The 12,245-nt window shown below is 48.9% G+C and overlaps 1 protein-coding gene across 3 annotated transcripts in view; it reads right to left on the bottom strand.

Moving 5' to 3' along the window:
• The window catches only part of SLC4A5 (solute carrier family 4 member 5), a 116,119-nt gene that overhangs the window by 3,319 nt on the left and 100,555 nt on the right, over positions 1-12,245 (bottom strand). For all 3 annotated transcript variants that reach the window (XM_044772693.2, XM_044772692.2, XM_070511932.1), the window contains 6 exons: positions 12,059-12,131; positions 6,550-6,618; positions 5,725-5,898; positions 3,368-3,523; positions 1,697-1,781; positions 530-597 (listed from right to left, as the gene is read on the bottom strand). In XM_044772693.2, the coding sequence (XP_044628628.1) occupies positions 563-597; positions 1,697-1,781; positions 3,368-3,523; positions 5,725-5,898; positions 6,550-6,618; positions 12,059-12,131 (592 nt within the window). In that variant the 3' untranslated portion in view covers positions 530-562. The remainder of the gene's footprint in view (positions 1-529; positions 598-1,696; positions 1,782-3,367; positions 3,524-5,724; positions 5,899-6,549; positions 6,619-12,058; positions 12,132-12,245) is intronic.

Raw genomic sequence — 12,245 nt, 5'->3', positions numbered from 1 at the left:
GGCTGCTGGACTCTGGGCCTTGAATCCTTTCTTGACTGTTTTTATCTCCACTTAATCTTTGACATTTAGTTAGCGTTCCTTGATATGCTTTCTGACCTTTGCTAATTAACTATGCTGCTATTTTCCTCCACAGAGTACTAGAGTACCTGCTATTTTGATCCTTAGAGTTCATTTGTCCTGGCTTTCAATAATATATAACTTAAGTCATGTCTAGTTTTTCTCTTACGTTGTTTTTTAAAAAAAATATTTACTTTCAATTTTCATCCTACTTAATATTTTGTAATAATTTCCTTTTCTAAAGTTGAATACCTTAGTGTGTTGTAATCATGTTATGATGTGAGACAACAGGTGTGTCACTCGACACTCAGTCATCAGTCTGTGCCTTTGTCTCCGAGGAAAAGCAAAGGCTTTTTACTGAGACACTGGCTACCTAGAAACCCCGGCTGCCTGGAAACCCCAGCCCCCTGACCCTCCCGCCTTTGCCTAGTCTCTTGTCCAACACCCAAGGAGTCCACCTCATGGCCATTACCTTCGATCGAGGTCTGAGTCACTGAAGGGAGAATCAGAATGAGTAACTCCAACTGGAAGATCTTTTTCCTGGCAGGAAAATTAAAATGTCAGATGTGGAGCAGGTTGAGGACTATTCTGGAGAATTTCCTCTTTCTCCAGTGCTTCCCTCATCCATTTCTTCTCCTTTCCATTTCTCTAACCCCATGGCCAATACTACACATGAGGAATACAGAGGCCTCACGGGCATGGGTGGCTTCTGGTTCCATTATGCCTTCACCTGGAGAGCTGTTGGCCAGGTCAGGCGGGTGTGAGGGATGGGGAGGGACAGGGAAGAGAGAAAAAGGATGATGGAAGGATACAAATGGGAACCGGGAAGGAGAGTGAGAAACTCAAAAGGAAGAGGTACTTCTGACGGAGGGGGTAATGGGAAGCCCTTCGAGAGCCCTTTCGGGAGCTGGTGGGATCCCTAATCTGGGTCTCTGCGGAAGGGGGCAACCCTATATTACAGCACCAGTGTCAGGACCCAAGTTGGGATCTTTCAGACTATTCCCAGGACAGGCTGTGTTGTCTGGACGACAGGACTGTCCACCAGCAGGGAGCTGAAGCTGGGAGCAGGTCAAGCAGCAACGGAATCCCCCCAGGGTCTTCAGAAGCAACACCTGATCCCTCTCAGGCAGCTCCCTTCCAGCAGGTGGAAGGTGCTTGTGATTCCACAAAACCACAGCCCAACCACGGGCACCTTCACTCTAATTTATAATGCAAATGCTGTGCTACCTGTTTCTCTAAAGGGGATGACTCAGCTTGGATTTGAGCTTTCATTCATTTCAACAACCCCAGAAAACATGGAGGCTCAGCAGGTCAGGTTTGGGTCAACGTGGTCTGAGACCATGCAAGAGAGGCCAGCTGGGGCCACGGCCATCTGGAGGCACAAGGGGAAAGGAAGGAACAAGGAGTTTTGCCTAAACTAAAATGTAGATCCACCACTGGAGCCTGCAGGGTTTGATTTGGGGTTTCCACCTGGTTGGAGTCCCAGTTCTCACGGCCCAGTTCTTTGAACTTTGCCTAGCACTGGAGTCCTCTGGCATCTCAGACCATTAGATCCCCCGAGTTAACGATGGAAATTCCTCACGGAAGCGGCGGAGAGTTAGTAGGAAGTAGGAAGGGACAGACCACGTGTTTTACTTACTGGCGATGCAGTGGATACCGTTTTGGGGATCTGATTGGACACTTTCCATGGGAATCTTTACAACTGAGGGAGGAGGGAACTGGGGCTGGAGAGAAACAGTGGGAAAAGCTGATAAACACACCAATACAACAGGGTTGGCTTTCTTGCCAAGATGGAAAATACAAACATCCACAGAGTACAAACCACCATCCTCTTCACATCCAGACCAAACAGTTAGGGGCCCATGAAGGGCATCACACAGCCTGCTGTCCTGGATGGGACGGAACTCCTCCAGGAATGTCACTCATCATAACTGCTTCCACTGACACGGTAACCAGTCACTTGGGAGGGAACCTCACACAGTATTTGTGTTTCTGTAACAATGTGTGCAAAACGAATTGGTGTAAATTGAATCCTGTTTTTCCAGTGAATATATCATATAATCCAGAGATGCTTTTTCCCCACCCTGGAATAGTTCCCGGCTCAGATATCTGCTGAATGAATCAATGAAAGACTAAGTATTTGTCTTTAAAAAGCACTTAGGCTCTCAGTTTCTTTGTTCTCAGAACCTACCTTTGCAAATCATGTAAATCATCAACGAAAAACGTGTGAAGGAGTGATGGGCTGCTTTCCTTTCTGGAAGGGGACGGTAATTAAGGACCAGGGGAGTTATGGTCTGTCACTACCATCAGAAGATGGTTTAATCACCACCAGTCAGTCACAAGGACCTGCCTTTGAACAGCCTTGATCTGCACAAAGGCAAGATCACCAGGAGACCAGTTCCAGGATGATGCAGGGATGCGGGTTGGGGTCAAATTGGGAGAGTGGGAGCCAGGCATGGTGTTAGGAGATGGCATGGGCAGCTCAGTATACGGGAAATGGTCAAAGTCAGGAACAGTTTTCTTAATTCCCTCTTAGACATTTAGCTGTATGTCCATCTTGGGTAGGTCACCTCCTTTTGGGAGACAGTTTCATCATCTATAATGAGCACTTGAACTAGACCATCTTTCTGCCTAGTGTTTTGTGATTTACCTATAATTTCTGAACTGGCTTCTTGTCTGTTGACCCCCTGAGTGTCTTGGGGATGGAATGGGGAGGAAGCATGGAAGAGGAGAGGGGCAGATGGGGCAACCAGTGGTCCCTGCGCCTAGGGAATGTAGACCCTCCTTTCAGGAGGACACATGCCTCTTCCCTCACCATCCTCCCAGTCCCCTAGGGCAGGCCCAAGCAAACCTTCTCCCCATCCTCCCACCTGTCCAGGAGGCCAGTCTACTAACCAGCTTCCATCAGAACCGTCCCCCAGGCCTGCTCCATTCTTTGGCGGTCAGTCCTCCTCCAAACCTCTTCCATGATGGAGCTGAGTGTTCCTCCCCCTTCCCTCAGGGACCTACACTGCTGTTGATAATGGGCCTGGAGCCCACAAGACTGGGAAGGAGAGGGTGTGGCCAAACAACTTTTCCCTGGGGGCTGGGGGGGCGCTCATTCCCTCAGGCCCACCCTAAGGATATTCACATAAACAGAGGAGCTCTCAGCATCTTAGACCAAGACAAGCAGAGGCCTCAGCTGATCCTGGCCTGGGCTCAGACCACTGCTGCAGGCCACGTGAAGAGCCTCCCCGTCCCTGGCCCTGGCAGAAGTGGAGGGACGGTCTCCTGATCTCTCCCCTCAGCCCAGGCCTCACATCCTCCCCACCTCCTCGTCACTGTCCTCATGGGCCCCTTTCCTTCTCTTCTTCTTCTTCTCTGTCTCCTTTTTCTCCTTCTCTGGGAGGATGTTGTCAATCCAGGCCAGATCATGCTGGGAGAAGATGAAGTCCAGCAGCCTTCGGACCATGACGAGGCCCAGGATCTGTGGTGGGAGTTCAGAGAAAACCACGGGCTCAAAGCCCCAAACTCAGGCAGTTTTTCCTCCCTCCTGTCAGCTGTGTTCAGGGACTTTTTCTGGTGTCTCTGAAGCCATCTCAAAACTCCCACAAACCATTATTCACCCCCTGTCCTCTTTGGTTCCTCTCATCTGGCCTTTCCTCAGTTGAGTGACAACGCCTACCCGTGACCCAGAGGGACAGGTGGGAAGCCAGGTGGAGATCATGGCTGGAGAACTACATTTATTCTTTAAATCAGTGGTTCTCAAACTCGAGCTTGCATCAGATCACCTGGCGGGCAGTTAATACACACACTGCAGGGCTCTGGCTGAGTTTCTGACTCAGCAGATCCAAGGGGAGCTGAGAATTTGCATCTCTAACAAGTTTACCAGGAGACGTGGATGCTGCTGGTCCAAGGGTCACACTCTGAGACCAATTCTCCCTCTGCCTCCATTTCTGAGAGCTGCCAATCTCTCTGCTAACAAAAGCTGAATAAAGTACACTGGGATATCTGGAATTTTTAAAGCAAAGTCTAGAAAATGTGGTTCTGTTCAGGATAAACAAACTAAAGGGAAAAACATGTGCTTTTTGGGGGAAGATTAAACACTGGCCTTTGAATAAACTCAGTGGGTCCAGGGCAGCTAGTGATCAATACTGTCCTCTCACCACCAAGAACTGGCCATTAAATGAGATCAGGCAGAAGCCCCCAGCTGGATTAACCGCCTCCTCGCTGACACTGCGTCTTGGGAGCAAGTGGGGCTCAGGAGTTGGACAGACCTGGGTTTTAAAATTCCTGGCTCTGGAAACAGATAGCGGTTGCTGGGGTCCAGGGTGGCAGGCAGGGTTGTCCACAGAGGGACAGCATGAGGGAATTTTAGGGGAGATGGAACTGTCCCATAACACGACTATGATGGTGGAATCACTACTCTGCATTCGTCAAAACTCACAGAACCACAGAATGAATTTTACTGCATGGAAATTAAAAAAAAAGCAATTGGGGGGGCGGGTATGGATCTTGGCTCTGCTCCTTCCTGGTGAGTGACCTGGGGCTCTCACACGTGCTCTCTTAGCCGCAGTTTTCTTATCTGTAAAATGGGGGTACTAGAGTACTTCAGGGCTGGTGTGGGCCCAGTGAAACAGCACTCAGTACAGGCTGACTGTGACTATGATTGTCCTGTCCCCTCTTCACCTCTGAGCCCCAGAGGGCACTGCTGGGAGGGTCCATTTCCTTCTCCCTGGAGCTGTGGTCTCCAGCTTGTCTGCACATATATGGTCACCTGTGGACTTACTGCAACTACCAACGCCTGGGTTGCTCCAGGAGATTCTGATTTAACTGATCTGGGCGAGGCCTGGGCACATGTAATTTTAAAAAGCTCCCAAGTGACTCTAATGAGCAGCCAGGGTCAAGAATCTCTGACTTAGCACCCTCCCAAGAGGGCACATTTCAAGTCCTGCCTCTGTGTCCTCACTGTGGCCCCAAAGCCAGCCCTGCAGCCCTTTCCCCACGCTTTAGCCCACAGGCTCCAGTCCCTGCCCCGTCCCCAGCAGGGCCTGGGCCGGTTGCCTCCCCTGGGGTGATCTAGGGCGCAGATGCAACATGTCGGCTTTTCCTCTTTTCAGTTTTTATTTTTGAATAATTTCAAACACAAAATGTCAAGAATAGTCAACTCCCATATACTTTCCCCAGCAGTTGGTCTTTTCAATTCTTAATCTCTGATTCTAGCTCTCTCCCTACCCCCTCCGCCCCCCATCCCCACCATTTATCCTTTCAAATTCAGTTATTTTGAACGGAGAAAAGATTTATAGTTAGTACAGATCTACTTCTGCGCTCGGTTTGGTTTCGAGAGCGGGAAACGCGGTCTCCTGGTGGAAGCCGCCCCGCGTCCCCATCCTGCCCCAGAGCCGAGAGGCCGCGTAGCTTCTGCGTTCTCGCTCCGCTGCCCCAACCTGAGCTGAGGTGGGTGTGCAGGCTGTCAGCTCAGCGCAGCGCATTCCTTCCCTCTCTGTCCTCCCGACCACCCCCTGCCCATCTGGCCTGGACTCACAACCCGAATCTTGTTCTCTGCCTGCATCTGTTACCCCGCGAGGGTCAGGCCATCGGGGAGGAGAAAGTGAGGGTGGACCTCCCGGTGGACCCCTGCTCAGGCCTAAACCACCCAGCAGGAGGGGAAGGCCGCGCGCACTTTACCATGACGGGGAAGATGATGGCGGCCACGGTGGACTTGAGGATCCACAGCACCGCCAGGCAGAGTATCTGCACCAGGGTGAAGAGGTGGATCCGGCGCAGGGGCACGTGCCGCAGGAAGGCGTGGTCCGGCTGGTGCTTGGCCGGCATCAGGAAGAGCTTGCAGCGATCCCAGAACTGGTGAGGACAGCACGAGGCTCAGGCAGGCAGTGGGGACCCAGGTGGCCCTGTGGGGCACTGGGGACCGAGAACAGGTGCCCAGGCGGGGTCTCATAGAGGGGAGCCCCTGATCAGGCCTCAAGGACACACAGGAGGGTGACTGGAGGTCCAGGAGGACATACAGGGATGTCTTAGCAGAGGGGGCCTGAGCCTGGTGAAAGGTGTAGCTGGAGCTGACCCCCAATGGACACTGTCCACGTTTAAGGAAACACAACTTAACTGCAACGCAAACTATCCAAGACATCTAGTGTATCATGGGAAAGAATAAAACAAAACAAAATGTTTTCTTCTGCAGAGTTGCCTTAGAGAAGAGAGCGAGATGTAGCGAAATGATCATTGGAGTCAGACTGATGTGGGTTTTGAATTCTGAGCCTGTTTCCTCATCTGTAAAATGGGTATCAGAAGACCTAGTTATATAGATTAAATTATATAACACCCATAAAGCACCTAGTAGAGTTATTTTACTTGGCACAGAGTAAATGGTAGTATCATTGTTACTATTATTCTTTCGTTGACCTAGGAAAGCGAGCACTTGGGGTCTTGGTGACATGGAACCAGACGTGGAGCACTGACCCCCCTCAGATCAGCCTGGGGAGGGGGGAGCCTTACCTGGATGCCATTCAGGGAGGCCACGCCCATGTAGAGGAAGACCCCATACAGCACCGGCAGGGGGATGTACTGAAATGAGATGAGAGGGAAGCAGAACTTTGGACCAGGCTCTAGTGGCAGGCTGTTGGCCACCCTGCTCTGGATGACAGTATCTGCCAAGTCACAGAGGCAGCCTGGGCTGCCTCAGCTGTCCCCAAGCAGTGAAGGAGCTGGATGCTTGGAGGAACTGAGGGTCTTGAGAGCAGATCTGGAGCCAGTGTGTCAGGGGGGTGGGAGATGAGGGTCAGTGGGGCTCTCCTGCCCCCTCCTGTAGCTGGGTGGCTAGCCCAGTGTGAAGCTGCTCTCCTAGCCTGGTCCGCATTTCGGGCTCTGCAGAAGCCATATGGTCTGGCTGAAGACATACCTTCTGGAACATGGGAAAGCTCCACAGACTGCTCCCCCTGCTCATTCCTGCCAGCCCCTTCCCACCCCCAGCCCCAGCTGAGGGCTCCCCAAAGCTGCACTGCTCGCTCATTCCTGCTAGCCCCTTCCCACCCCCAGCCCCAGGTGAGGGCCCCCCAAAGCTGCACTGCTCAGCTCGCAGGGGGCTGGGGACTTTTAGTGAGCTGGCCTACATCAGCAGGGAGTGCTTGCTGATTAACAGCAATCATGCCTCACACACAATCAGATTAAAAAACAAGAAGCAAAACAGAAGTGTATAAACTAACCACCATTAATTGCCAACTAGCCACGAAGGGTCGGGTGGGTATCTTCCCTTCCCATCATGCTCACAGGGAGTTTGTTTGCTTTTCAAAAGTGGGATCACATCAGTCATACTGTTCTACAGTCGTCATTGTGACGCTTTAGAAGCCTTTGAGGTATTCCGCATTGTCCTCTAAGCTGTGTTTCTGCTTCTTTCATCCTCCCCTGTATCTGACCTACAGCTCACGCTGTGAACAAGGCCGCCCCGCGTGGCTCCCAGGGCTGTCGTGCTGGGACGCTTGGGAGAACACAGAAGGATGCCCACCTTCTAGACGCCATTTAGGAATGTCCATAAATCCAACCAATAAATAACCTCTCTTTTAAAATAAATTAGACTGCATTCATTTTTTAACACAAAGCATGATTTGGACCCATGTGCTGTAAACCTCAGTCCAAGACAATGGAACTTTAAAAAAGGAAATATGGGGCCATTGTGTCCTTCCATTTGTATGGAGTTTTTGCCTGATGATGAAACAAGGTAAAGTCATTCTCAGAGGGTGGGAGCAATTGAGAGAGAAATAAAATCTTAAAACACTTAGCTATAATTGGTAATAACTCAAATTTAAGATGGCTTAAAACTTCCCTTTTGTTCTAATGAGTGTGAAAACCACATTAACCAGGAGAACTGTGCTAAGTCTTAGATAATTTTAGTTACCAGTGACTGATTATCAAGTCACTGCATTATCAAGCCTAGGAAACTGTCTCCAGTCCTGTCATTTGCAGGCTCAAGGAGCTTTCTCAGAAAATCCCAGAGGCCCATGACATCCCACTCCGACCAGTGATGGGGCTGTTAGCTCAAATTCTAGATTAATCAGGACAGCACTCCCTTAGATCCCCAGGGAAGGACCCTTCTCAAATGTTAATCACATAGTAAAGTGGCAAAAAGTTGCCTCTAGTGTCAGCTTTGTGTCACTCATTAAGCGGTCAACAATGACCGCAGTCCCACAGACATAAGAACACCATGGCCTTCCTATATCATTTGAGGCTGAGACCATGAGAATAACATGGAGCCCAGGGGGGAGCTTCTGACATGGGCAAGAGTTCCTCTGAGGCAGAATGCAGAAACCCACAGTCCTGAAGAGCTGGGGTAAGATGCGAGCAAAGAAGGAAACAAAACAAAAAGCCTTTGGGGCTTGGGATGGACTGAGAATCTGCAGAGCTGAGTGTGTAGGTCATTTATGCCGCCCATCACATGCATGCCCACTTCACCCCCCAGTGCTCTCATTTGGCAAGATAACCAAAGATTCGCAAATTGGTGATAGAAGGACTGAAGATTATCACTGATCCTCTAACAATAAACATCACTCTGGCTAATATCAGCACAACCATCCATTGATAACATGGGGGGGATTTCATTCCTTGCTGCTCAGTGTGGTCGTTGGACGAGCATCACTGGCATCACCTCTGAGTCTGTTAAAAATGCAAAATTTTGGGCCCCTCTCAGACCTACTGAATCAGTATCTTCATTTAACAAGATTCTCAAGTGATTTTTTTTTAAAGATTGGCCCTGAGCTAACATCTGTTCCCAATCTTTATTTTTTCTCTTCTTCTCCCCGAAGCCCCCCAGTACACAGTTGTATATTCTAGTTGTAGGTCCTTCCAGTTCTGCTATGTGGGACGCTGCCTCAGCATGGCTTGATGAGTGGTGCTAGGTCCGTGCCCAGGATCTGAACTAGTAAAACTCTGAGCTGCTGAAACGGAGCATGGGAACTTAACCACTCAGCCACGGGGCTCGCCCCTTCTAGGTGATTTTTTTTCTTTGTTTTTTTTTTGTGAGGAAGATTGGCCCTGAGCTAACATCCCTTGCCAATCTTCCTCCTTTGCTGAGGAAGATTAGCCCTGAGCGAACATCCATGCCCATCCTCCTCCACTTTGTATATGGGACATCGCCACAGCATGACTTGATGAGCAGTGCATAGGTCCACACCCGGGATCAGAACTTGCGAACCCCGGGCCACTGAAGGAGAGTGTGCGAGCCTAACCATTACACCCCGAGGCTGGCCCCTCCCCAGGTGATTTTTATACACATTAAAATTTGAGAAGCCCTGGAACGGAACTCTACTGGAGGAACTGGTACAAAAACAGGTGTCGTTAATAACTGATATAGAAACACTAATGAAAATAGAAACAGTAGTAACTAGGATCTAGTTTGCACCCTCTAACATTTGTAGCATCAGGGGACTTCTCCTCTGTTGGCTACATAAAAAAGAATGAAAACTTTCAACTGAAGTATGGTCTTGGGTAGACAGCTCTCCAGTGCAAGTTCTCTACGAGTCCAGCGCTCGGCCATGCCTAATTTGACAGACCCGGGCAAACTTACAGTTGCAAAAAGTTAAACAAGCTGTATGGAAAATTTTCTTAATTGGAAATAAATTCTGGGATTAAATCTAAGATCTCAGTATCTACTGGAGCATCAACTGAAGTCTCCCAGTTGTTAAGTGATGCATGACTATAATCAAATCAGAAACCCTAAATCTTATGATCAATAAAATCTAAATAGGTCTCCCTGCTATAAAATTTATCAAACAGATTAATTGATGGTTAAATAAGATGCTGTATTTTCCCACTCCTATTGTTAAAGGACATGGGCAGGATTTTTGAAATCCTTTTATGATAGAATGCGAAGATAATATCAGAGCATTTGGAGCCATGTGGACCCATGAAAACTTTTCCATGACGGCCAGAGTAATACTTAGCATTTCCTATATCTGACATCTTACTCTGTTTATAGAGTCCATCTATTTTGATAAGATGCATGAATGAATACAGAAATACAGTCCACAGCTTGGAAAAGTTACAACGTTTGAGCCAAGAACTGCAGCAGAAAGGAATTTCCATTACTGCTTAAAATAGAAAACTATTACATATCACCCAAGAATGAGAAATGTGACCATACATCATTTAAAGGACGACCATCGATGGCTTTGGCAATGCCAAATCTTATGCACAGAACTATTTTCATTTCAATTATTTTGAGTAGACGCTGTGGGCATGCTATTTATATTAAGAAGATAGACAATATTAGTGCAAAACAAAAATTTACTAAAATCAGATATGTCAAACATCTGAGTGCAAAAGCCTAGAAAATTTATACTCAGAATAAATGTGCCATAGGATAATTGATCACATTGTAAATGGAACAAAAGGAGGGGTACTGTAGTGGAATTTTCTAACTGCTTTGTGTTCTATTCAAACACGCTAAGAGCTGGCGTGAGATGACTAAATCGCTGAACACACTCAGCAGCGGGCGGTGGGCCTGGCACTGCCTGAGGTCTGCCGTGCTCTCGCAGGCACGGGCGCATCGCCATCTGCAAAGTGTTCATAGGAACTTTTGGCCCTAAAGTACAACATTCTTGGACTGGAGCTCTTTCATGCAAATCCTTGTCTGTTAAAGGGTATGGGGAGTGACGTGCACGATGGTTCTTTGGGACCCTCTCCACAAAAGTAAATATTCCCTGGCCATTTAAAATACACTTTTAAATAAACAAAATGCCTGCCTGCCTGTACGTAATCTGTTTCCTGTACAATGGAAACATCCCTTAAAAAAATACCCAAATTCAAACTTACTGCTTGGCTGTGCCCAGCACCAGTTCTCAAGCCAGATATATTTTTCATTGTAAACAAATCAATTAACATCATCGTTCTTTAGTCTTTCTTTTTTACAAGCTTATCCCTGAATCAGCTGTTTTGAGATCTTCAAAGAGGGAAAATATCACAAAGATTGGGGTAACTATAAGGAAGCTTAATTCAAGAAAGGAGTCTTTCGTATGCATTGATTAAAAGGAAGGGCCATTGATATGTTTACGGGCTGAACTGTGTCCTGAAAATTCGTATGTTGAAGTCCTAACCCCCAGCACCTCAGAACATGACTGACTTTGGAGACAGGATCTTTAAAGAGGTGATGAAGGTAAAATGAGGTCCCAAGGGTAGACCCTTATCCAATATGACTGGTGTCCTTATAAGAAGGGAGGGTTAGGACACAGACGTGCACATGCAGAGGAAAGACCACGTGAGGACACAGCGGGGAGGTGCCATCCACAAGCCAAGCAGACAGACCTCAGAAGAAACCAAACCGGCAGCTACGGTGATGTTGAACTTCTGGCCACCGGAACCGTGAGAAAATACACGTCTGTTAAGCCCCCCAGTGTGTGGCACTTCATCATGGCAGCCCAGGCAGACAAATACAACAGGTAACTGGAATGGAGAGACCATTCTGAGGACACATGCTCCCAACATACTCCCAGTTGATTTCGTCTCTTCTAGCTGGTCTGGAAGGACATGAGCAAGAGGAGCTCAAACTGTGTGGGAAAAGGTCACTATGTGCCCAAGACATGCAAGACAGAGGAGCAGAGGACAGGCCCGAGAGCAGCTGCAGACGCCTCCCCTCTGGAAGTCTTAAACTTCAGAAGATGGGTGAGCAGGGAGGCCTCTAGTGAGCCATAAACCACACTAACATGGAAACACAACCAGCTCGGGAGGCCTGTGATCTAAGCAAGGATGGAACTTGGCAGAACTTCCTGAGGGAAGAGTGTTCTCCAGAAAGGCGGGGGTGGGCCCTGGGAGGGGTGGGAAAGAGCAGTGAGGATTGCCTGGTGCTGATAATAAAAGACGCAATATTCCAGAAAACAACGATGATGATGGAACATCTCTTTGGCCTAAGAGGATCCTGCCTTTTTAGGGACCATGTGGGGATCTTCTCCCACCTCTGAGCCATCAGGCCAGCGCTTTCTCAGGGGACGGGGCCCTGGTGGAGGGTGCAGAGTCTCACCTTCAGGATGGGAGCCAGGAAGACGGAGATCCCCGTCAGGATGAAGACGATGGTGCCGGTTACTCTCTGCTCCCTGGCGGAGAAGAGCTCATGGTGAGGGTGGCCTGGGAGATACTCCACGGCCAGTCCAGCCCTCTGGCCCTCTGTGGGCATCTGAAGCTTGTGCCCAAGGCCTTGTCGTCTCCTT

This window comes from Equus asinus, chromosome 6, assembly GCF_041296235.1.
Source record: "Equus asinus isolate D_3611 breed Donkey chromosome 6, EquAss-T2T_v2, whole genome shotgun sequence".
In the NCBI taxonomy this organism is placed as follows: Eukaryota; Metazoa; Chordata; class Mammalia; order Perissodactyla; family Equidae; genus Equus; species Equus asinus.
Note: the sequence above shows the minus strand (reverse complement) of the source record. Positions and strands in the feature narration are given on the sequence as shown.